Source organism: Cebus imitator, unplaced genomic scaffold (genome assembly GCF_001604975.1).
Source record: "Cebus imitator isolate Cc_AM_T3 unplaced genomic scaffold, Cebus_imitator-1.0 Scaffold193, whole genome shotgun sequence".
In the NCBI taxonomy this organism is placed as follows: domain Eukaryota; kingdom Metazoa; phylum Chordata; class Mammalia; order Primates; family Cebidae; genus Cebus; species Cebus imitator.
The window spans coordinates 3,273,346-3,299,870 of record NW_016107508.1 but is presented as its reverse complement, the minus strand read 5'-3'; the positions used below and the strand labels follow the sequence as shown (position 1 = coordinate 3,299,870).

The window sequence follows — 26,525 nt, the reverse complement described above, 5'->3', positions numbered from 1 at the left end:
TGTGGATATTTGGGCCTAATTTTATGGGGGGCCAGGGCGGGCATGGGTTCTGTCTGGTTCATTGTAGGATGTTTAGCATCATTCCTGGCCTCTGCCCACTAGGTGCCAAGAGCACCCTCCCCTTTCCCCAAGTTGTGGCAACTCAAAATATCTTCAGGAATTGTCCCCAGTTAGGAACCGCTGTCCCCAGCCAACCACCATCCCCTCTGTCTCTGTCAGGAAGTTTAAGCTAATAACAACTTCTAACATTTCTAAGTCTTTATTCTAAGGGATATTTACCATATATAAATATACTATGTATAAATTATATATAACTTGTATTATATATTCTGTGTATGTTACATTAATATATAGACACATCATATATATGCATGTATACATACACACACACACACACATATACACAGAATGCTTGGGGGTACTATGTCAGATAATTTAATCTTTGCAAACTTCCTGTGAGCGATGGATACTATTGTTCTCCTCCTCCCTACAGTGATTATCGGGAAACCGAGGCAGAGAAGTTAAATAGACTTTCCAAGGTCACACAGCTAGCAAGTGGTTGAGCTGGCAGACGACTCCAGAGTCTAAGCTCTCAGCCACAGGCCCTGCAGAGGGACCTGGGGCAGTCACCTCACCAGAGCCTGTGCTGGGAGTGGCCCCCAGCCTGACCTCCTGTGGCTGGGAACAATAAGGCACAATTACATTGACACCTGAGTCGCTGGGCTTGAAGCCCCCGGGCTCCTTCTTGGGGTTTGTGATACATTGCAAACCACAATCTCCTCACCCCTAGGCATTTCTGGGAGTCTCCAGGGGGTAGCAGGCATCTTGAATGTGCCCATGAGGAAGTCCAGCCTAACATCTGGGCTCATCCTCCTCCAGTGTGAGTGATGAGGTTCCTGCCAATTTGCCCCACAACGTGGATTTCAGGTCTATGGTCTGATGTGATTCTCATGGGAAGAAGCTATGGAAAAGCACTCGGTGGGTTTCTGGAAGCCGTGACTCCTACAAAGGCTTGACAAGCCTCTCTTATTCTCCACCTTGCTTCCTTTTTCCTCAGGAAAAGGATTTTGGAGAATGAACTGCAAGGAGCTTGTCGATCTGACATTCTTGGCTGTTCTGATCTTTCAGTCCTCTGCAGGACAGAGGCTGTGTGGCTGGAGATCCAGCCGTCACTGAGTCCAGACAAGTCTCATGAGGGCCTCAGCTCCTCATCTGTGACATAGGATGATAAGGCCTCCCTCGCAGGTTGGCCCTGCAGTGCCCAGATCCCAGGAGAGGGCTGGCAAATGGACGTTCCCTGCCCCATCCCTTCCCACCATCGGAGAAAAGGAGAGGCGGCCCACCTGCAGGTCATGAGGATCCCTGACCCACCCTGCATCACACCAAAATTCCTCACCAGGGGTCTGCCTGACACCTCTGCCATGCACTTCACTGGTCATTGGGATTCCCTGGTGATATGGCTTGACTATGTCCCCACCCAAATCTCATCTTGAATTATAGTTCCCATAATCCCCACGTGTCATGGGAGGGATGGCAGGAGAACACTATCATGGAGCAGTTTCCTCCGTCCTGTTCTCATGATAGTGAGTTAGTTCTCATGAGATCTGATGGTTTTATAAAGGGCTTCTTTCTTCATTGGGCACTCATTCTCTCTCCTGCCATCATGTGAAGAAGGTCTTTGCTTCCCCTTCACTTTCCACCGTAATTTTAAGTTTCCTGAGGCCTCCCCAGCAGTGTGGAACTGTGAGTCAATGAAACCTCTTTTCTTTATAAATTACCCAGTCTTGGGTATTCCCTCACAGAAGCATGAGAATAGACTACTACACCTGGGGAGAAAGGCCTAGGGTGAAAGGCAAAGCTGAGAGCAGTTACCCTCCAGCTGACGCCCCACCCCCAGACCTGCGCCTAATGGCTAACAGCTGCCTGTCTGGAGCAGGTGACCCGTTTTGCTCCCTGCGATCTCAGGCTCCAGAATGGCTGGGCCAGGGACTGTGTCCACAAGGCACTCTCCTTCCCCTCCACCAACCACAGTTAGTGCTGGAGAAGACTGGTCTGACTTCTGCTCTGCCCACGTGGCCCAGAGCTGTTGCATCCACGTGGACGTGTAGGCTCCGACCCAGCCACAGAACATTCCCAGCGAAGGAGGCTGGGCTGCTGCACTCTAGCCTCATGTGGAGAGGCCTTTCCCCTCAGCCAAAGGGCACCATGGAGCTCAGCTCATGGAAAACCTGTTCCTGGAAGCAAATTTGGGTCTGTGGGCCACTCAGTGTTTAATTTTGTCTGAGAGTTCCCAAGGGTGATTCAAGCAGGATAAGATCGAGCCCTGGAGAGGGTTAAGTGACTTGGCTAGATAACAGAGGCAGCGGCCTCCGGGAAAGTGCAGCCCACATCCTGACGGTGGCAGGTAGGGAGGAAGAGGTATGATTGGTGGGTGTCTACTGCTGAGTCCCGGGATCTCATTTCATCCCCCTAACAACCATGGGAGAAAGGAGTCATCACTCACCCATTTTCAGAAGAGCAAGCTGAATCCAGAGAGTTGCAGGGATATAACCAGGGGCCCACAGCAATCAAGGAATGGGCTGGGATCATCTGGCTGCAGTGCCCGGGCTGGAAACTGGATGGGGAGGTGCTGACTTGGATTGCACATGGGTGGCATCTTCAGCAAGGAAGACACCATCTGCATGGGGCTGGCCAAGTGCACCTCCAAGCGGGAAGCCTGGCCCCCACCAGGCCCAGAACCAGCTAGGCACTCCCACAAGGGGCAAGGTATTCCTGAGAGACAGTCCTGGGCTTCACGGACTAGGGCTTCTGCTGTGGAGGGGTCCATACCAAGGGCCGGAATGGGAAGGGATAGTGGCTAAATCAGACAGCTTACCAGCTTACCAACCAAAGACAGCTGGAGATTTGTACAAGGGGTTGGGGTTTACAGCAGGGTCTTGCAAGGAAGGCTGAGGTCACAGCTCTGCCCATTCTTTCTGTCCCATTTGTCTGCCTTGGCCACTCTTACCTGAAGGAAACCCCAGCCAGCTGCAAACAACCCAGTGCCCGCAATGGACTTTGCTCCTCAGATCTGCTCACCTGGGTGACACCTTTATGAGATCCCACTGGTGCCCCCACTGCATGCATGTGGGTGTTGGAGAGAATAGGGCCAGGGTTAGGCCTGGTAGGTCCTGGGTACAGCAGGAGGCACAGGAGGGGAGGCCTCCAACCCCACCCTGAGCCGACTGCAGGCATCCATTCACTGGTCCCTAGGAGACATTGCTGGGTGGTGGAGCTTCACCCTAGTAAGCATCCCCCTACATGTAGAGTGCCATGGGCTGGGAGCCCGCCCTGCCCCTTTTCTCACATCCAAGACATGTGGATTCTGCCCTCATTCTGCTCTCAATAAATGGGGAACACTGTCTCTCTCCCTGGGACCTGGGTTGGCCCTGTGAGCTGGGAGGTAAGCTGGTGGCTGGTTCCTGATCGCTCCAGAGCAAAGGCCCATTTTGAGGAAGGAAGAGAGAACATCTTACTCTTTCCCTGGATCCTCTTCTCCCCTTCCACTTCCACTCCTTCCTCCCTCCCAGGGTTTGGGGCCTTTGTCTGTCCTCCCCCATGCCCTGAGGTCTGCCCTCTACCCATCCCCCTTCAGAATACTGCCCAGGGTGAGGGTCAGACTCTTGTCTGTCCCTCTTCAGCTTGGTTATTTCAAAACAAAATAAACTGATATCAAGAGGCAGCCAGGGCTGGGAGCCAGGACGCCAGGACCGCAGGGGTGCTTATTTTAGCAGATGATGTTCCATTGCTGGGTTGGAGTCCACCCAGGACTTGGCACTGACTCACAGCTCAGCTCCCAGGGGGCTCTTGGCTGGCTCTTCCTTCTCCATGCTCTCCTTCCTTCCTTCTGGAAGACGTGTCACTGTCATAGATATATGTGCTGGTCTTGATTCCCCCTAGTCCCAAGTAGGAAGGGGGCCCTGCAAACCACCTCTCTAATCCACACACACACACCCCTTTATTCCTGGGAATTCAGGCTGAAATAAACAGAGAGGGACGTCTGGAAGGGAGAGACCTAAGCTGTGTGTGTGTGTGTGTGTGTGTGTGTGTGTGTGTGTGTGTGTGTGTGTGTGTGTTTGTAGCCACCGGCTAGGCTTGGGCTGGCAGGCAGAACCAAGGCCCTTCCCAATTCTGCCCCAGGGGCCGTGGGCTTGAGTTTGGGCACGCATGTCCAACAGTTACGTAATGAGCATCTCTTATGTGCCAGGCACTGCTACAGACACTGACACACGGCCGTGAACTGAAAGACAAAGTATTCCAGATGGGAGAAACAGGCAATACACACATGGCAGATACATACAGAATAGGTAAGCAGGGACTACTGCCAGGTGGGGGGGGGTAGAGAGTAAGGGAGGGCAGGTTCTATTAGGTTTGGGAGAGTGAAACCCACCTTGGCGCCAAGAGCGAGCCCTGGGCCTTTCCTGTGGCGGCCACATACTTCTTCCCACTCTCTTCCAGGTTGACCAGTTGCGTAGTTTCTGCCTCTACATTTTTATTCCCCTTCTACTCCCTTTGTTTCCCCACAAAACCCTCCTTGGAGGGCTGTTCCCAGGATGGCCTGTGGGCCTTGTGCAAGGTTAGGGACCCTGGAAAGGCTCCGGAGATCACTGAGGCCAGGGCTGCTCAAATGCTCACTGTAATTTGTCATCAGGGACATGCAGATTAAAACTGCAACAAGACGCCACTGATGCCCATCAAAATGAATAATATAAAAAAGATGGAGGCGGACGAGGTGGCTCACACCTATAATCCCAGCACTTTAGGAAGCCGAGGCAGGCAGATAACCTGAGGTCAGGAGTTTGAAAGCAGCCTGGCCAACATGGCAAAATCCCATCTTTACTAAAAATATAAAAATAATATCCAGGCGTGGTGGTGGGCGCCTGTAATCTCAGCTGCTTGAGAAGCTGAGGCAAGAGAATCGCTTGAACCCGGAGGCAGAGGTTGAAGTGAGCTGAGATCGTGCTACTGTACTTCAGCCTGGGTGACAGAGCAGGACTCCATCTCAAAACAAACAAACAAACAAACAAACAAAAAAACAACAACAACGACAACAACAACAACAAAAACAAGATGGAAACCACCAAGTGTTGGTAAGGATATGGCGTGACTGGAGCTCCTATGCATGGCTGATGGCAGTACAAACTGATACAACAACTTTGGAAAGCCATGTGATAGTTTTACTCAAGTTGAATGAAGGCCTAAACTCTGACCCAGTGATCCCCATCCTAGGTGTATACCCAGGAGAAACGAGTATGAATATTCACCAAAAGACATGTACTAGAATGTTCATAGCTTCACTCCTTATCATCAGTCAAAACTGGGAACCACCCGGATGTCCATCATCAGTAGAATGGATAAATTGTGATATATTCATAGCATGGAATACTACACAGCAATGAAAATAGCAATCTGCAGCTCCATGAAACAATATGGGCAGCTCTCCCCATGCACGTTGAATGAAAAGGGACACAATGATTTCATTCACAGGAAGTTCGAAGCAACCTGTCCTGCTAGCAGTCAGGAGAGTGGTCGCCCCTGGCAGGAGATGGTGGAGGCGAGGCTGGGGCTTATGGGGAAGGGGAGCTCTTGGGCGCTTGTAATATTCTACTTTTGATTCAGATGTTGGGTGTGTCCAGTCTGTGAAAATGTATTGGGCTACACATTTGTGAAAGGTGCACTTTTTGTGGGTATATTAAACTTTAATAAAAAGATTTTTAAATCAGTCCTGTTTGGGCCTCGATATAGACGATTTAAATCAGAATCTCTGGGGTGGGGCAGGCGTAGGCAAGTGTAATACGATTCTAATGAGCAAGGGCCGGATCCTGGCACAGTTCTCGTTCCACTGGATCACACTGCCTGCCCTCCACAGGTTCGAGTCAGATGCTGGAAAGCTGTCCCTGCCTTTGTCAGGAGAGTGTCTCTGCTTTAGGACATCAATGTCTGATCCCGTGGGCCATGGTTCCCCCTGGCACGGCGTTCAGCGTGTGAATTATTCTGCCCCCAAATTGCTGCATGATCTCAGAGAAGCCACAGCACCTCTTGCGGCCTGAACTAGGAAATGAGGGCTCTGAACACCAGGATAGCGAAGGGTCCCTCCAGTTGGAGGGGTCACAATACCCCTGTAAGACAGAATCTCAGCCAAAAGGAGCTTCTGGTCTGATAAACCCAGGAACTGGGAAATGACTTGGGACTACATTCTTTTGTAAAGAGTTAGGTTAAAAAAAAAAAAAGTATTTTTTTGAAATAAAAATTTATTAAAAAAAAATTTTTTTTTGAAATAAAAGTTTATTTTTTTAATTAATAAAACAGTTTGAATCTTTTTTTTAAAATAGAAACAAAGACAAGTGGAAAGTCAGAAAAAAACCCCATGGATAGGACACAAGAGCTGAGGAGCGTGCAACTGAGACCACAGCGAATGTTCGGTGAATGTCCGGGTTGTCTATTATAACCACACATCAAACTGTCTCAAACCCCAGTGTCATGAAACAACTATTTTTTCATAGCTTGTGGTTTTACGGGTCAGGAAGTTGTGGGTAGTTTGTCTCTGCTCCACGTGACATTAGCTGCAGGTGGAGGATCCATCTCCAAGAGGGCGTCTTCACCCCTCTGTCTGGTGCTTGGTGGTCCAGGGGCCCTGGGTGTTGCTTGCTTGTACTTCCTCACAACATGGCAGCTACAAAGCACCTCACGGTCTAGCCTTGGAAGTCTTAGGACATCATTTCCATTGCATTCTACTGTTATATCAATCACTAGACCAGCCCAAATTCAAGGGGAGGGAAGGAATAGACTCACCTCTTAGATGGAGTTTGATGTGTGTGTGTATGTGTGAGTGTGTGCGGGCACACATGCATGCATACATGTGTAGGGAAGAAATGGGTGACAGCCACCTTGGAGATAAGCTATTAGGTTGGTGCAAAAGTAATTAGTGACCCTGGCCCTCAACTCACTGCAGTCTTGGGAAGCTTACTGCTGCCAGTAAGCATGTACAAAACTCAAGACAAAGACAGCATTGGCCTGTTGACAGTCACAGAGAGAATTATTGAAACAGATTCTAGAACACCCTTGTGAATGATGGTCCATTTTGGTAAGAGCTGGGTCCTACTGCCCAGCCAGAAACTCAAATCCAATCAACTACCTAAATAATGTTGCCATTTTCTCTACACGGTAAATGTTGAAAATTTTGAAAACACAGAGGTGATTTATTAACAAGGAACATTTCCTTCTAGATATTTTTCTATGCACACTTGTACAAAAGAGGGAGGATTTGTCTTTTCTACTTAACGTATTATGACTGTTTCCCTGTATATTTCATTTTAATTTGATAAATACTCTGCTGTTTCCCCACAGATTTTGTTCTGACTTCATCACTTTGGGAAAGCCACATGTACTTTTGAATAGAGCTCTGATATACCAGGGATTTGGAGGGGAAAAGGCTTGGTCTGTGGTTAAGACAGTAAACCCTATTCTCTCATTTAAGAGTGGGCTTCGGGGTCCTCGATTGTGGTCACTTTTCTGATGCCTCTTGGTGGCCTGTGGTTTGGCCCCTTCTGTGGAAAGGCTTGGGTGGGAACATGACCCAGTGAAGGAGATGGGGCCTTGGCTCAGCCCCCATGGCACACTTGGTCTCCTTATCTGGACACTGGGCATAACATATCCAGCCTTCCACCTGACAGCTGCCCTATATCTCAGATGAGGAAAAGAATGTGAATGGGCTGGGCGAGGCTTTCATCCCTATGTGATACACCCCAGCAAAGGTCCTTCATGCTTGAATTGACAGCCCTGGCTGAAACCCCATTGCTGGTGAATTATGAGGACGGGAGGAGCCCAGAGTAGACGAGGACACAGTGGTGCTGGATTCCTTGGTATTGGGACAGGGGAGCAGAAGTCCTCATCCAGCGGACACGTTGTCTGCTGGTCTACAGGACAGTATGTATCCAGGGCACTCTTCTAGCAGCTTCTTCCCAAAGGAACCACTATCAGCAAGCTACAGCTTCGGGAATTCTTCCATCCTGCCTGTGGGCTTCCTTGTTCTGCCTCGACATTTGGATCATAGGAGCTAGAGCTCTGGCTAAACAGCAGTCTTTGTGTCAGACATAACTGGGTCAGATAAGCTAAGCCATCACTTACAAATTGTGTCATCGTAGACAAACCACCCCACCTCTCTGAGCCTCGGTTTCCTCATCCGTCATATGGGGTGACGCTAGCGCTTGCTTGGAAGGTTGTTGTGGGTACAGCAAGATGTTGTCTTCATGTTGCAATCAAAGTGTGTCCAGCCAGCCCCCACCTTCTGCTTTCCACCCTCACCCCCAAGTGCATTTCCTGTTCTCTGTGACTCTTATCTACAACTTGATAAATGTGAGAAAAGGCTTGGTCCGTGGTTGAGTAAGACAATAAACCCTATTCTCTTATTTAGGAGTGGGCTTTGGGGTCCTTGATGGTGGTCACTTTTCTGATGCCTCTCAGTGGCCTATGGTTTGGCCCCTTCTGTGGAAAGGCTCGGGTGGTGACATGACCCAGTGAAAGAGGCAGGGGCCTTGGCTCAGCCCCCCGTGGCTGATCATAGAAGATAGAGCTCTGGCTAAAAGCAGTGGTCCAGGGTTAAGACTCGGGATCTGGAATCTGAGTTTCTCCAGCTCTGCTGACCACAAGACCTTTGTCTGGACTGAGAGGGTAAGGCAGGGGACAACCTAGAAAGGGCCTTGCCTGCCCTGGCGCACCTCCCCCGGTCGGATCGGGGAGGAACTGGTGGTGGGCAGGAAGCAGGGGAACCTGTGTTTTGCCTCCATCAAGGAGCCCAGGAAATCAGCCTGGCCTCGGGGAGTTGTTTCACAGAGGTCACTGGAATGTCCTACTGGGGAGGAAAGTCCCCCAAAAGTAAAAAGAATCTGACAGCCTCTTCTCCACCCTTCTCCCACACTCCCTCCAGAGTACACGGGTCTGGAAGGGGCTGAACTTGAGCTAACTTTGAAGGGCCACCCAGTCACAGTGGCCTGGGGAGACTGTCCCAGCTGGGGCAATGAGCACTTTGGCAGGTACAGGGGAGCTGGGAGACTGCCTGGGGACCGCTGGTGTCCCTCCCACCCTCAGCACCAGTCAGACCTCCAGAACAGTGACCCAACTCCATGGCACCTTGCATATTGAGATTTGTTTCCTTGTGGAATATTTGAAGTGCGTGTAAGGGCATCCTGAGGTTTCCTGGGTTTGAATTGGTGAGAAATCATGCTGTGGCTGTCAAAAATCCCGCATCCTTCAAGGGGAATGGGCCACTGAAGTGAAAATGATTCTCCACTTAGAGGAACAGACTAAGTCATGTTTCTGGGCCCCCAACTTTGGGCCTGAGATGTGAACACACGAGTGGAAGTGTAGGTGCCTGGCCATGCCCTGTCACATCCCAGATGCTCAATACGTGTGGCTGTGTGTGTGCTGTCTTTGCCATTCGATCTATCCCAGAAACAGGACGTTCTTCCCTAGACCAGGAGGAAGGGCTCCCTTGTGCTGTGTGTCTCCCCCAGGGCTTGCCCGCATGCCTCTGTGTTTGTTTGTTGGCTCATTTGTGCCCTGGCCTTTTGTATCCCCAGCCCCATCCCACAGTATCCAGCAGCCAAACACCTGATATCCCCAAATGTCAGGCTCTGCCACCTGCCACAAGCTCCGTACTGAGCCTCGATTTCTCCAAAGCCCTTTTACACCAACTCCTTCATCTCCCCCCCCTCCCTTCTCTTTCACTCCATCCTCTTCCTTCCTGCCTCTTACCTTCCCTCCTTTGTTGCCTTTTCTTCTCCTCTTCCCCTTTCTTCTTCCTCCCTTGTTCCTCACTCTTTGTCTCCCAGCTCTGCATCTCCGCGTCCTCTTTCCCTGTCTCTATCTCTGACCCGCTACATCTCTCTCCTGTCTGGCTCCCTCCTGGGTAGTTCCAGAAACATACCCATATATGGCCTCCATGTCAAGGATCACAAATGATGACATCACGTGCGGGCCAAAGCTCCGGGATCCTCTCTGAAGTGAGAGTCTGTATTCGATGCACTCGGAGGAACAGGAGGCAGGATCGCAGCTTCCTCAGTGCAACCTCCAAACAGGAAATCTGAGATTCATAACATCTTATAGTTTGGCTTCTCAACACTGGTCATGCGGTGGCCCCGAAATAAACTCCCTGCTTGAAAGGAGAGCGTTTCAGAACTGCCTGGCAGAGAAGCCAGAAGCTTGGGGCCAGGGCAGAAGGAAAACTCGGGGAGCATGTTCTGAATTAAGATACTCTCAAGAAAATCCTTTGTATTATCCCTGAATTGTACCCTTGTTTCAGAGCCTAACAGGTAATGCATGCTTTCAACTTTCTTATACAGATCTTGCAAAAGATTGTTGGGCTGGCTGGGATTTTCAGCTGCAATACTTACTGGAAATCCCTTGTAGTCAAACTGTGATGTTGCTTTTCCCTCTGTCTCATATTTTCTTGAGTTATGCAGCATGCTGGTGACTTTCATTTTGGATGCAATGAACAGAGAATCAGCAATTGGCACGTACTTACCCTTTCTTCTGGAAGACTCTTGCTCAGAATATCACTCTGCTGTGCACTTCTAAAAATGGAAATGCAAGAGGAGTTATCAATGATGCTATTGTTGGGTCCATAGGTCTTGAGCAATACCTGCGACAGACAAATGACTTTCAGAAATGCCTTCAGGTCAGGCACACAGATAGGAGTTTTCATGAGTGGGAGTTAATGTAATGTAACTTTTGCAGAATGCCTAGGAGTGCATGGTATTGCAGGAGACAGCAACCAACGTGCCATGGGATCTGCTCGCAACTGCTTGGGGATTAGCAGAGGAAATAGAGAAATGTTATTTATGCTAGATCTAACAAGGCAGTGGAATGCAGGGACGCAAGAATACCACGCACATGTGTGTGTACACACGTATGCATGACACATTTGAGGAGGCCATGGCCTTTGAAAATATAGGTGGGATGTCCTCAGGGTGAAACCAGAGACCTCCAGGTGGAGGACCCGCTTGGGCAAAGGCAGGAAAGTCGGGGACCTGGGGTGATGGTGAAAGTGAAATGTCACTCAGGCAAAGGGTCCTGCACTTGAAAAATGGGGGTGAGGCTGGAAGGGGAGGCCAGAGGGAGAGGCAGATCCTTCCAGGCCAAGCAAGAAGCTGGATGCTTTCTGAGTTTTTGAGCGGAGGACAGCGCACACTCAGCCTCACACATTGAGCATCCGGGATGTGACGCGGCATGGCCAGGTGCCTTCACTCCCACCCATGTGCTCACATCTCAGGCCCCAAAGTTGGGTGCCCAGAAACATGACTTGGTCTGTTTCTTTAAGCAGAGAGTCATTTTCATTTCAGTGTCCCATTCTCCTTGGAGGATGTGAGATTTGACTTCGTCAGCTCTTCAGGAAGCCAGGGTGACAGGCTGGAATGAGGAGGTTCCTAGGTGACTCGTAGGGAGGGCAGGTACACGAGGAAGGGCTGAAGCAGACAGAAGCTGAGCCCCTGCCTAGAGGAGTGCTCTTCTGAAGATAAGATCGTTTCACGCAGGGGGGGCTTGAGGGGGCTCAGCAGGGCACAGGCAGAGCCAGCAGGGGCCAGCACCCCCGCCACAGCCCTGACCCCTGCCTGGGCAGAAGCACCATGAGGCAGCCAGTGGCGGATGCTCGAGGCACTTCCAAAACAGTGGGACAGGTCCCAACAGCTGGTGGCAGGCCTGTGTGCTACACAGTGTCCCCAAGGAGCTGGCAGCGGCTCCACTGGGTGCCATGCTGGTTTGTATCATCTGTTCTTGCACAAGTAGGCCAGGTCATGAGTGCCTTGTGGTGGCGGGGGTGGGGGATGCTGTGTAATCCACCCATGGTGACCTTAGAGTAAACAATAACAGTCCACACCAGCGAGCATTCATTGAGCACTGGCCCAAGCATGTGTGGAGATTTCTGTCACTGACTTCCGTCAAGGCCACCATGAGTCAGAGGTGATTGTTACTCCCATTTTCAGGTCTGGAAACTGAGGATATGAGAGCTTAAAGGTCTTGCTTAAGGCCGGACAGCTGCAAGTGCTGGAGTCAGGAATCTGACCTGTTGGTCTGCAGGGCCCACATTCAAAGCCACAGTGGCGTCCTGCGGCCTCTCGAGGTGCTGGGGCAGCGGTAAACACAGTGGTAAACAGGGCCATCATGCACCCGGGGAAATGTCTCTGGCACAGTCAAGGCATCATAAGGTGCCCGTGTATTGTGGACAGGCCAGATCCCAAGAGTCTTCCCAAAGGAGGCACAAAAATATCTCTGGGCCCGCCCAATGCCCTTCCATTTCTGCTCTGCCAAGGGGCAGGCTGCCCACAGGAGGTGGCTGTCACAGGAGTGGCTTGTGTCTGTGGTTCTCTTTCCTTAGCACCATCTTTTGGAATAATTCACACCCGGGACTATAAATGATGTCATTAAGAGCTTTGTGGTTGAGAAGAATGTTTTGGGGAGGTGGTGCTGAAATACAAGTAAATTGCTTCCTAACCTGCCTGTTTTTTAAAAGAATGGGACATAGAGGAGTGAAAAAGGAGAGAAGAAAGCAAAGAGAAGAGAAAGATTTAATAAAGGCGGGGTTGGGGGAACTCAGAAGAGAGAGGATAAGAAAAAGGACAAAGAACCTTGCCGATTTGGGTGAGATCTAGCTTAAAAGATTCCCAGACAGCCCTGCAGGTGAGGAGGGGGCTTTGGAGGATTCTCCCTGCCCTGCCCGAGGCTTCCTGCTCTGCCACCTGGAGCTGGAGCTTCCAGAACCCCCTGTGTGTTCTGCCACGAAGGAACCAAGTTGAGGGACTGCCATCTTTGGGTGCTCAAGGGACAGAACAGGGCTAGGCGGGCTGCAGTGGGACAGGGATGCAGGGGAGGCTCAGAGGTGGACTGACCAGCCCCGTCCAAACCTGTCACCCCCACCTCTGTCACTGGCACAGATGGCAGAGCCTGGCATTCGTACAGCCTGGGCAGAATGTGGGTCAGGGGCCTGGAATCCTGTGTCCTGAGCTGTATGTGTCTGAGCCACACAGACGTGGGGAGGAGCCAGGACAGGGGCCAGGCTCTCGCAGGGCCAGGAGGCAGCAGAAGGGCCCTTCACTCAGGAGGTGGAAAAGAAGGTGACCCACGGGCCTGGAGACTCAATAGCTCCAGGGCCCAAAGAGGTAAACTGGAAGCTCGGTCTTTGCGGGTGCTTCCTCAGCTGGTGGTGTGGGCACCGCTGCAGGCAGTGGGTATTTGGGCCTGTGCAGAATGTATGCTCATCCTTGCAACCGGGCACTTTCCACATAAAAACGGGAGCTTTCTCCTGTGTTCTCCCTTCTTCCCTCTCTTCCTCTCACCCTATTTCTTGCTCTTTTTTGGAGTGGCATTCTCAACGTACATCAATAAGTAAATAAACTACCAAGACTTGCTGTTAGGGTCTTAGACTATTCGGGAGAGATTCACCAAGGTTTGGGTCAGCAAGAGGTGCTCCGTTTCAGATGGAGCCTCAGTCTCTTTCTCTATACAATGGGCACAGAGTGTCTGGTGGTGTGGGAGCAGGTTCAAATCCCTGGTTGTCACCTCCCACAGAGTGACCTTGGGGCAGTCACATCCCCACCCCATACAAAGGGGGGAAAAGCCCTGTCTTGTGGAGTCAGCTGGGGCCTGCGGCCCTGAGTGTACCTCTTGAGTCACCTTCAATAGCCCCAGCCCAGCCTTGGAAGTCCCAAGGCCTTGGCACCTGAAAGCTGAGAGCTTGAAATCAGCATCAAAAGGTCTGAGATGACAGAGCCAGTGGTGGTGGTGGCGGGCAGAGGGTGGGGGGGCACTGCTTCTTAGAATCTGAATAAAAGCGCAAACTCCCAGCAGCTGTGAGGCCGCAGACACCAGGCCCCAGGGCAGCCGGAGGTTTGAGAGCACCACCCCCACAGCCAAAGGCTCACCCTGGCTTTGACTTGGCCACTCGTGGGGGTCAAAGGCAAGGTGGCTGGAATCCCATTTCCCTTTCCTTACCAAGGCCAGGTCACTTCTTAGCCAGAGCAGAGATGGAAGCTCCAGAGGGATGAGGTTTAGGCTCACAGAGCAACTGGCTCCTTGCCATGGCCCTTAGAGTTGTGTCAGAAAGCCGGATGAAGAGGGTCAGGCCGCCGTGGTCTCAGCCTCTGAACCGCATGCACTCCAAGCCTCATTCACACCGTGCGAAGACCACGCTTTTCCCTGGTCCTCAAAAGGTAAAATCAGGCAACAGGTGAAAGTGGCTTGGAAGCAGGACAAGGACCCACAGGAGCCAGCTTAATTTTTATTGATTAGATTTTAAAGTGATAGGCCCCGGGAGGGGGAGAGAACAGGGACCTACACCCCAGCCCCTCCAGCTAGAAGCATTTCTTTGGGTTTCCTAGGACCTGTCTGCATCCTGGGGGAAAGGCAGATTAGAAAGATACATTTTGGCAGAAGGAGACAGCATTTCAAGAAAGGAGGTCACGTGCCCTGGGAACCGAGGAACAGCCCGGTTAATTCCTGACTCCTTGTGTGTCCCCAGGTCAACCCAAGCAGCCAGGATTTAGGATGGCCTCAGCTGAGGGTCATGTGATATCTGGGAGACCCTGAAACTTTTGAAGGAGATTTATAGAGAGTATGTGTATGTGTGTATATTATATATATTATATATACATGTAGAGTGTATGTAGTCTTTTTGAATGTGAATACGCACACAACACACACAAACACACACACACACACACACACACACAGAGTCTTCAGTTTGATTCTGGCCTTCACTCACATCTTGAAAAACATCCAGAGGTGGATGAAAACTTGGTGTAAAATCAGATGTAGCCTCTAGTCTCTTCCTTGTCACTTTCTCCCTCAGTGTGCCTCAGTTTCCTCATCTGTAGAAGAGAAACAATAATACCTTTATCATAGATTTATTATGGGGTTCAAACTACAAAGATGAGAGAGAAATTCACCGCAAGGGAAGGCATTATGGTTCTGATTCTCCCTATAGCTGCTGCAGTGGGGACAGTGACATGAGGGTGACACGTGGATCTGAACTGCAGGCTTTGCATAAGAGCGAAACCTAAAAGGTACAAGTGGGCCCTACCCGAAATACTCATCAGCACTTGCTCTGTGCACAGCATTGTTAAATGAATTAAGTGCTCACTACACGGCCACTCTTGTCATTTGTCGGCAGTCATCTCATGCAGAAATTCAAGTTCAGCCATAAAAAGGATGAGTTCATGTCCTTTGCAGGGACATGGATGAAGCTGGAAACCATCATTCTCAGCAAACTAACACAAAAACAGAAAACCAAACACCACATGTTCTCACTCACAAGTGGGAGTTGAACAATGAGAACACCTGCCACAGGGAGGGGAACATCACACACCAGGGCCTGTCCGGGGTGGGGGGCTGGGGGAGGGATAGGATTAGGAGAAATACCTAATGTAGATGACGGGGTGATGGATGCAGCCAACCACTATGACATGTGTATAATAACTATGTAACAAATCTGCACGTTCTGCACATGTACCCCAGAACTTAAAGTAAAGAAAGAAAGAAGAAAGGAGGGAGGGAGGAAGGGAGTGAGGTAGGGAAGGAAGGAGGGAAGGAGGGAAGGAGGGAAGGAGGGAAGGAAGGAAGGAAGGAAAGAAGGAAGGAAGGAAGGAAGGAAATTCCGGCTCAGGACTGAGAGTAGAGTGGACTGAGCTGTGGGTCCTCCCGAAGTTCTAGGGCAGCAGCTTATGTGAGCAGAGAGGACAGAGGGACAGGAGGGTTCCTGGAAGTGAGGAATTTGAATGAGGGGGCAGAATCCATCCTGCACTTCAGGAGAGGGTGTAAGGACCCCCTTCCTCCCCAAGCTCCAGCCCCTTTATTGACCCTTGGGACCGCTTGGCAGGCTCTGCACACAGCCTGAGGAGCTGACAGTGACAGCGGCAGCTTTTGACCACAGCTGTCACGAGAAGTCTGGGCTTGGGGCTCATTTTCACTTTCACTCTCAATCTTGTTAAATGAAGGAGAGCCTGTGGGAATCCAGATCCTTCAGATCGAGCCTCCTAGAGAACCGTCGGCTGGGCACGAGTTCAGGTGGCATCCTCCCAGCAGGGACAGGTCCAGGCTGTCTCACCCACTTTCTGGGGTCATGGCAGAGAATCGCAGCATCTTGGGACCTATGGATCAACACGAGCAAATTTTTCAGGGCCACTGACTGTGTGCTAGGTGCTTTTCATTTATATCTGTCACCTCCTTTCACCTGACAACGCCTCCATAGGCCGGATACCATTATTATCTTCATTTTACAGATGAGCAAACTGAGGCACCAAGTAACCTGCTCCCCATCACACGGCCAGGAGGTGGCGGAGCAGGGTTGAGTACAGGCCGTGGGGCACCAGGGCCACGCCACCGCCTGCCACTGTGCAGTAAACTTCTCCATAACGACTGTGCTTCCAAGGGTGTGAAGCACTGTCATGATTCTAAGGTTCACACACCTGTCTGTCCAGCATTTATTAAATACCTATTGTGTACATGGCCTCCGGTTAGGTCCTGGGGTTACAACATGGTGTGACATAGTCCTGCTCCTCGGAAGTTTCTGGACTTTCTAGAGAGACAGGCCCATAGCAGGCAGTCCAAGTGGAAGAATGCAAAGGGGGCCCATGGAGGCAGCTGAGGACTCTCAGCCATCAGGGAGGCTTCCTGGTAGAGGAAGTGCTGGACTGTGTCTGGAAGGACACCTCGCAGGGCAGGGTGGGCTGATGAGCAGCTCCATCCGCAAACACAGCTGAGGATGCCAAGTGCCTTGTGCAGCCTCACACACCCAACCCAAGTCCCTGGCATGACCCAAGCCTCTGGTGGAGCTTGGTGTGCCGGAGGATGGCTGCCAGCCTCCTCCTTGGCCCTGCCCTTCCAGTGTGTCCCCTCTAGACCCCAGTTTTCTGCTGAGATATCTGGAGAGTGACCACCCCTCCCACCCCAGCCCCTCAAACAACCACACAGATCCACCCCATCCACCACCAGCAACCTGGGCAGACCCTGGCTGTCTGCGAGCCTGGGTTGGTAGAGAGGGGTAGGTACTAGGAGAAAAAGGACCACTTTTGAAATGTGCTTTTGATCCTCACTACAGCCCTGCCAGGGTCCATGTCTCTTTGCCCATTTCACAGATGCGGAGACTAAGGCCCAACTTAGAAGAGCACTGGCTCTGAATGAACCAAGTGCCGCTCCCAGTGCTTTACGTGGATGAACCTAAGTAATGCTGTCACAGCCACTTTACAGATGTCACCTGGGAGAGGTGGGACTCCTCAAGAACCAATGTTTGGGGTGCTGCAAAGAGGGCAGGAGAGGCACTCCTGAAGGCCCTGGGGGGCCAGGCCTCCCCTGCTCCACGCTGGCCTTGGACTGGCCCCTCCCTCTTCAGGCCCCTGGCTTGGCTGGGCAAGGCCCATTAGACTCCTGCTTTCCTTGGGAAAAGGCTATTTTTGATTATAATCAGCCTCCCAGAGCATCCCTTGAGGCTACTGGCCTCCCTCCAAGACTTAGGCCCAGAAGGCCACCCTACCCCCAGGCAAAGGCCTCAGAAATCAAGCTGGGCAGCGTCTTCAGGACAAGGGGAAACTGAGGTCCAAAGAGGGGGAAGGCATCACCCCGAATCATTGCCCCTCCTAAGAAATAGGTTCTCTGACCATGTCCATTTTACAGTTGGAGAAACTGCTGTTCCAGAGGCTCTCCCGGCTAACAACCAGCAAAGCTGGGATCTGAACTCGGTCAAGCTGGCTCCACAGGCCGCTTCAAAGCTCCCCCTCATGCTGGGGATGGGCAGCACCACCTGTCTCCAGGGAGACACCACCATAGTATCCCTGACGGTTGTCGCCAGCCTACGATTGTATCAGTTCAAGGACAGGGACTTTCCTGTCCAAGCAGCTCGTGCCTTGCCCGCTTACTAGCAGCCAGACCCATTGCTGAGCCTGTGCACACGTGAGCCCTTTTGACTCTGCCACCAACCCCATCATGATACGCTAATGTCTCCATTTTAATGCATGAGGCAACTCACGGTGGGTAACTTACCCAAGAACACTTGAAGGCTGAGGGCCTCAGTGGCAAAGCAAGAGATAGGTGGGTCCACAGTGGGGTGGAAATGTGCTTCCTCGAAGGAGTAAACTTCATAACAGCTGTGCTTCCGCAGTTTGAAGCACTGGCGTGATCTTATCATTCATTCGCCTGTCCACCTAGCATTTATTAAGCACCTATCATGTACCCAGTCTTGGGTTAGGTCCTGGGGTTACAAGACAAGTGTGGCATAGTCCTGCTCCTCAGAAGTTTTGGGACTTTCTAGGGAGACAAGCCCATGGCAGGCAGTCCAAGGAGTAGACCCTCTCCGGGTCCTGTTAAGGTTAAGCCCGTCTCATCTCTCTGTGTGTATACCTTCCAAGCAGCAAGCAAAGGGGCTGGTGTGGTTCCCAGGGCACAGATGCAGGCCAGCGGGTGCCAGGCAGCTGGGAGGATAGCTGGCTGCCGGTGGATGAGGACGGGTCTGCTCCAAACCCGTGTGTGTGTCAATTGCTTGGTTCAGTGTTCCTGGAATTGCCAGAAGGAACATTGGATTTGGGGTTGAAAGATCAGGCTTCAAATCCCAGCTTTCTAGCTATCTGGCCTCCTATGAACCCTTCCCCCTCCCTCTGAACTTCACTGCCTCCTCCGTAAAATGGGACCAATAACATAGGAGCATCAAGGTCCTTTTGGAAGGAGAGGAGCTGTAGAGGAATTAATTCAGTGAAAAAGCTTTCCTCCCTTCCAGGACTGTGTGAGGGTAATGACATGGATAATTGGTCAGTGAAAAGTCTCTGAGTGGCATCAACCCATGGGAGAGGCTTGGGAAAGGTCCGATGAATCTGGAATTACCCGTGGGATGGGTGATTCTGGGTGACCATTACCTGGCTTCTTTTGCCTCCAGGAAGGCACGTGGTGGTGGAAGGGCCACTGCAGCCGCGTGCTGTCTGTGAGTCTCTGGCCCATACCAGGCTGCAGGGCCAGCCAGCAGCTGCCTCGAAATGACAGGCCAGAGGGATCCCCAGTAAATAATCCTGTGACCCTTACAAGCCGCCTACACATCTTAGCCCACATATGCCTCTACAACCTAGCGAAGTAGCTCGTCTCATTCCCATTTTTACTGATAAAGGAACTGAGGCCCAGAAAAGGGGAAGTGACTTGCCCCAGGTCATATAGCTAGTAAGTCGCAGAATTGAAAGTAGACTTAGAGGTAGTGACCTCCAGACTCAAGATCCCTCCACTCCCCGCTGGTTCCCTGTTCCCTCGTGGCCAGTACTAAGCTCTTTTCATATGGGGGAACTGACGACATGGCCGTAGGTGATACCAGGGACAGATAATTTGAGGTTTAATAGCACAGAGCCAAACCAAACGTCTCGTTGAGTTGCAGACTCTTTAGAACTAAAAAATCTGTGGAAATCGTCCAGCCCCAAATCCTCCTTTTACAATGAGAAAACTAAGGCCCAGAGTGGGACGGGGACTTAGCCGAGGTCACAAAGCACTCTGGCATTAGCGTGGAGATAATAGTGTAGTCTATGGCTCTTAGTGCAGTGAGTGCTCTTCCTCCTTGTGCCCTGGCTTTGAGCAGACACCTTTAGATGGTGGGACCAGGATGCCAGGTCAGGTCCTGGGCACCAGCTCTTCCAGCTAGTTTAGTACCATATGCACTGAGCCCCTATCTTGCATCAGGCGGTGGGGTATGTAAAGCCAAATCTAGAGAAGGGGAGGGTGTCACACCTCACTGGGCAAAGCCCCTTCCCCGCCCCTCTGAAGGCAGACCTGGGCCCACTCAGACCTGGCAGGGACCCCAGCCACACGGAAGCAGCGAAGGGGTGGGAAGCCAGACCTGGGCCAGATGGAGATGGGGCGTCCACCCAGCTGCACAGGTACCTCCTGCCAGTACCAGAGGGTCAGGACAGGATCGAGTCTACCCTGCCATTTAACAGATGGAAAAACTGAGGACACAAGAGAGGAAGAGAGGTGCTCATGGCTGACTTAGGAGAGAAACCCAAGTCCCTCAGTTCCCTGTCCTGGGTTCCTGTCATAATAAGTAAAACTATAGCACTCCAAGCATCAGGCATAAAGTGATTGTGAGGTCACGACGCCCCTTCCTCTCCCCTAGTGTGGACCACAGAGTGGACACCTGACATATTAATCTCTCTGAGCAGTGGTTCTCAACCCTGGGCACACACCGGGATCACCAGAGAAGCCTCTAGCCTCGCAGTGCCCAGGTCCCAGCCAGAGGCTTTGAGTTCATTGATCTGGGGGCCGCACGAGAGCCTTGACATGTTTTCAGCCCGGCCTGAGAGCCATCTGTTAAGATGATTTTGACTGCCTATAAGAGAAAACCCAACTAGCATTGGCTAAACCACAGGGATCTTCAGTCCTTACCTAACAAGTAGGCTAGGGTGGGCAGACCCAGCATTGGCTCAGCAGCTCTGGAACATAATGAACCCAGAAAAACTACCATCCATTCTGCCAAACTCCTTGTATCAACCTGTCATTCACTGTCCTCCTTATGGCCACAGGATAGCTGCTACCACTCCGAGCATCAAGTCTTCCGAGCACTAAGCAGAGGTTGGGCAAGGAGTCGTTTCGTTCACTACTTTCTCTTTTATTAGAAAGGAAAGCCTTTCGTAGGAGCACCCCAGCAGACTTTCTTTTGTATCTCTTTAGATAAAACTAGACTACATTCCCACCCCTGGACTAGTCACTGGCTGAGGCAGTGAGATCGTCCCACCTGGCTTCAAACTGTCATGACTCATCCATGGGACAGGGCACCCTGTTGCCTAGACGAAGCCAGCGTCTGCTGTCAGGGAGGATGGGGGAAATGGCTGCTGGGAGGACCATCTGCAGGATCCGCCACACCCTATGAAAATGGAGATGTTCAGCCAGCCATGCAGTGAACTTTGACCACCTCACATAAGGTGCTGGCCTTGGAAAGAGGATCCAGGGCCAAGTTCAAACGTGAACTACTGATCATAGCTCAGGAGAAGTTCTTCTCAGAATCTGGGTAGGCTTCCCAGAAGATGGGCACTTGCCCTGGGCCTTGAGGAAGGAGAAGGCTCCTCTGAGGAGGCTGGGCTTAGGTGCCCAGGTGGGTTCTCTCTGGGGTCTAGGCTGAGGGGCAGCAAGCTCCACAGGGAAGCTCTTCTCTTGGTGATGGCAGAGGAGCCAGGGCAGATCCTAGTGCACGCACTTGTCATGCATCTCCTTGACGTGTGTCCATCAATACTCACAGGCCAGGGCAGGTCATGTGAACTTGCGGCCAATGTCAATAGGGAAGACTGGGGAGAGATCTGCCTTTAGGGAAATGGAGTGAATATGTGCTGAACAAATCAAAGTAATGCACTGGCACTTAGGGTATTTTTCAGAGGGCCATGTGATTCAATGTTCAGCCAGGACCAAGAACCATTGACCCACACAGTGTGAGGCAGCCAGCCAGAATGAAGATCAAACTTAGCTCATTCCACTTCATTTTCTTTTCTTTCTTTTTTTTTTTTTTTTTTTTGACTGACCTAGCGGATGTGAAGCATTTGAATCCACCTCATTTTCTTAAAGCGGTTAACACCCAACCAGAGTCCATTACTCTCCGAAGCACTTTTACGAAAAGAGTCACTGGAATTAACACGGAAAATTATATTAATGACTGATTTTAACTAGATCATATGATTTCAAGTAGTGGGGCTGTGTCTGACTCATCTCTGGTGTTCTCAGGCCTGCCACAGTGCAAAGAAATGGAGAAATGCCAGTATCTGTGCCCCTGGTAACTGGCATACTATCCTGTGTAAGCTCCATGAGGGCAAGGAGCTTTGTCTGTTGGAATCATTGTCTGTTGGAATCAGTGCTTAAAATAGTGCCGGACACAGACTGGGTGCTCAACAAGTGAGCTTTTAGTTAATGTATGCATAAATACATGGATAAATAGGTTACCTGCAATGGAAAAATAAACAATGAATGAATGGATGATTGGACAGATAAGATGCATGGCGGGTGGATGGGAGGATGGATGAATAAATGGGTGGCTGGGTAGACAGATAGAAGGGTGGATAATGGAGGGATGGGAGGACCGTTGGATGGTTGGATGGATAGAAAGACGGATGGATAGAGAAGGAGTAGTGATTGATGAGAGAATAGACAGATAAATGGTCAGGTGAGTGGACAGATGGATGGATAGGAGGATGGATGGATGGATGGAGGTTGAGGAGGTGGTTGGATAGTTGAATATATGGAGACGGGGTGGATGGACAGGATGGCAGATAACATACAGGCTGGTGGGTGGATGGATGGATGGGAGGATGAGTAAATGGATGGATGGTGAGATGGGCTAGTGGGTAAATGAATAGATGAGTGGATGGATTCATATATAGATGGATAGGTGTTTGGGTGGGTCATGTGACCAAATGAATGAATTTTAAAATGAATGTGTTATTGTCAGTGAAATGCACACCCTTCCCTGTGGGTAAAGAGCTATCCTGCAAAACTGTTCATGACCAGAATGGTTTTGCTTTCCACACAGGGTTTTCTGATTTGCTGTTTCCTCCTCCCCACCGGGTATCTGTTCTGGAGGCCAGGGTGAAAGGTGGAGGAGGATGGCCACGCAGATCAGCACTCGGGGAGGCCAGTGTACCATCGGGCAGGAGGAGTACAGCCTGTACAGCAGCCTGAGCGAGGACGAGCTGGTGCAGATGGCCATCGAGCAGAGCCTGGCGGACAAGACAAGGGGCCCAACCACTGCTGAGGCCACCGTGTCTGCGTGTGCCAACCGCCAACCTGCCCATTTCTACCCATGGACCAGGTGAGCAAGGCGAGGCTGATGAGGGGAGTGGGACACCCAGAACATCCGCAAACTGCTGATCCCTAATGCTGTTAATCCAAAACCAAGGTATCCTGGTCTCTAGGTTGCCTTTCACACCTTCCTGATTTACATTTGCTGTCTAAACTTACAGAGCTCTGGCTGTGCCAGGTACCGCAGTGGGCGCTATACACATTCTGCCTTCTTTAATCCTCCTAAGATCCTCTCGGTGGGCTCTGAGTTATAGTTACATTTAAAAGATGAGGAAACTGAAGCTCAGGGCTGAAAAAGAGGCCCGAGGTCACACAGCCAGTAGATTACGCTGCAGAGAGTGGAGCTGCCTGGCTCCAAAGCCCATGCCCCGGCCTTGCAATGCCAGCTTTGTGCTAACTGCAGTGGAGCTGATGCCACAACCCTATCTATGCAGTCTCCCTTGAAAAACGTGTCTGGTGAGCAAGGAATGTCTGCCAGGCAGGGCCAGCCTGTCTCCTTCTTCTGGCTCCCACCTCTCAGCGCCACCTCAGCCTCTCAGTCACAGGACCTTCTAAAGCAGCGCCATCCAAATATGACACCAGCCACAACTGCAATGCATGGATGCAATTTTAAAGGTTTCATAGCCACGTTTAGAAAGTAAAGAAAAACAGGTGAAATTAATTTTTATTGATATTTCATGTCTGAAACGTCACCATTTCCGTCAATATGTTTATATTTCCATCAACATAAAAATGATGAATGAGATTGTTACCGATTCTTTTGGCCCATCAAGTGTTTGACATACATTGTATATTTCACACTCCCAGCACATCCTGATTCAGACCGGCCACATTTCAAGTGCTCCCCAGCCACATATGGCCAGTGACTACCTCATCAGACAGTGCAGATCTAGAAGACAGCTTCTCGGTAGGAGGTGGGAGCCAGAGAGGGGATTAAGCAGAGAGGCGATTGATCTTACAATGCATTTGGAAAAGGCATATGTAAGCTGTAAAATTGCTTTTGTTCCCCCCAGCCCCCAGCCAAAGTCAAGCGTGTTTGGGCATGACTGGCAGAGCATGGGCATTGCTGTAACAATTGTGCTTGTGTTACTTTGGGGCTTGGATGCCAATCTCATTGTCTACAGCAGCCTGCTGGCTCCCTACGTGACCTCGGGCAAGTCACTTCACCTCTCAGAACCTCAGCTTCCTTCTCAAATAACAACCACAATAAAGAGACTTTTTCCGATGTGCAGTCACAGTTGACAGGGGATGAAGGTGGGTGACAGTGCATCTCAGCCCTGTCCCCTAAGTGACTCTGCCCTTGCCGAGCCTGGACCATCTCTGTCAGGCTGGCGGGGCAGAGCCCAGGATGCCCAGAGCTGAGGAGCCTCTTTTAAAGAGGAAGGCTGACAGCTACTTTGGGAAGCTGGAAAGAGCACGAAGGCTCCAGGTTACTGAGCTGTCCCCAGGGACGTTCCATTCTGAAACCCAATCTGAAAAACAGAAACCTGAAGCCAGGACTGGGGTCATCTTGGCGAACGCTCAAAGTGGCCCTGGTTCCTGTTCTGGCCAGTTCAGCCTGAGATCGACCACAGGTTCCTCTATCTCAGCAGGGGTCAGATAGAGACCGGGCATCCTCCCTCTGAAGACAGGGCTGGCTGCATGAAGGAGCACATCCCCCCAGGTGTCTACAGCCTTCTCCCCAGAATGGGAGCCCCCTCAGGAGTCCCAGGCATGGTTGAAAACATCAGAACTAAGTGGGCCCTCGGCCTCCAGACCCTGACTCCTCCTTCAACTGGTGGGTAAGGAAATGGAGACCCACAGTGGGTCATGAGCATTTATTCAGCTTCCTACGGAACAAGCTCTCCTGGAGAACTGAGGCCATTTCTCTGGTCAAGCAGCCCTTATCTGAGGTCCAGCCCCACAAGGAATGTAGCAGAGGATGGTCAGCCTGCATCTTCTCACTCTAAGAGTGCCCTGAAATCTCCTAGGTTCAGCTGTGCACCCTTGCCTCTGGAAGGAGGCTGGGCTTGGGCCCTGCTGGGAAGAAAAAGCCCTTAAATACAGTGTTCAATGCGATTCTCCTCTTCCCCACAAAATGTACGTTGAGCATCTCCTATGTGCCTGGCACACAGTAATTCACTTAATGTTTACCAAAGCCCCCCAGAGTGGATGCTTCTGTGCCCATTTTACAGATGACAAAACATGCCCACAGCAGGGCGGGGCATGGAACCAGAGTCTGTCCCGCTCTGAAGTTCAGACACTTCACCAGACTCTGCCGATGCTGTGAAGTCCTCTTTCTGTTTCTTTCCCCTGCCAGGCCTTGAGGTGAGATTTTGACCTCATCACATCCGCCTCCCACACACAGAGGCTCAGGGTCCCCAAATTCACAGGGCACACACGCACTTGTGCTCTCACACCCCGACACAGCCTTACAGTGGGCACAGGGCCCGAGACACTCCTTGTTCACTTTTATTCTCCAAATAAATCCACAGCAAGTTCAGCAACGGGACGTCCCCAGGAAAGCCACACAGTAGCTCCTTCCCATCTTCAGGTCTGAGATTAAGCGCCACCTCCTCAGCCAGTCCTGCCCTGACCACTCTCCCGGGACAGCTGGTTTGTCACCTCTTACTTGTTCTCATAGCTGTTTACTTTGTGGTCTTGACTTTGACTTACAATTCTTATTTATTTGTCTGCTTCTGCCATTAACCTATGCTTCCAGTGAAGCGCTGTGTCTGACCTGTGGCAGGCACCACGGACTTATCTGTGAATGAGTGAATGGGTGAATAAAGGGATAGTGGAAGAGGCAGCAGAGTAGAAGAGAAGTAGGTCTAGAGATTCAAATTCCTCCTCTGTCACTTACTGGCTGTGCAACTTTTGGCAAGTTGCTAACCCTCTCTGACCCCCAGTGGTCTCATCTTTAAAACAGCAACAACAAACATGTGCTGTGCTCCCCTTGCAGTATTCTGATGAAAAGCAAATAAGATGAGGGGGGTGTTGGAGGCTTCCCGAATCTTGCAGCTCATATTGACACCCCCGCCCTGTCTGAGTGCCCCAGCACCAACCTCATGACTGCCTCTGCTTCATAGACAAGCTTCTTGGGTCTTCCTGGGACGCTCTCCTGGGAGTGTTCCCAACTAGACTGTGACCTCCTTGGGGACAGAGAGCTGAGCTGATATTGTTTATTTATTTATTTATTTTTATCTCCAGTGCCCAGATTAGAGACTGGATCATTGTAGGTGCCTAATAAATGTTTTTAAATAAATAAATACCTTTGAAAGCAAATAAAATGCTCTAGCATGTAATCGATCATTATTATATTGTGACCAAAATGGAATCCACTGAGACTTTGGGATCTTAAAAATGAAAGTCAGATCAGTATCCCAAAGAAAACAGAATTCTGCTGAAAACCATTTCCAAATTTGTTTCTCTCCCTCCTCAATGTTAGGGACAGAATTTGATGGGGATCAAATGAGGATCATTTGCCAAGCTTTGGCTCCCTAAGGAACCCCAGGAGACAGACCTAGCTTTTGCTTCACGGAGAAGTGGGGCCTGTGAACCCATGAAGTGCAGAGCCCAAGGTTTGCATGAACCAACCAGTCAGAGTGAGTCCAGGAAGCTGGATCTTCAGAATCTTTAAACTTCTGCATTTTATTTAAATACTTTCTGAGAAGACAAAAGAGGAAAACATGAAGCAGGAACTGGCTAGACTG

At 50.8% G+C, this 26,525-nt stretch overlaps 1 protein-coding gene across 1 annotated transcript in view; it reads left to right on the top strand.

Moving 5' to 3' along the window:
• Positions 1-9,996: 9,996 nt before the first annotated feature.
• The window catches only part of ASB2 (ankyrin repeat and SOCS box containing 2), a 42,996-nt gene continuing 26,467 nt past the window's right edge, over positions 9,997-26,525 (top strand). The window contains exons 1-2 of the mRNA XM_017547005.2: positions 9,997-10,349; positions 22,565-22,843. Coding sequence (XP_017402494.1) covers positions 22,638-22,843 — 206 coding nt within the window. The 5' untranslated portion in view covers positions 9,997-10,349; positions 22,565-22,637. The remainder of the gene's footprint in view (positions 10,350-22,564; positions 22,844-26,525) is intronic.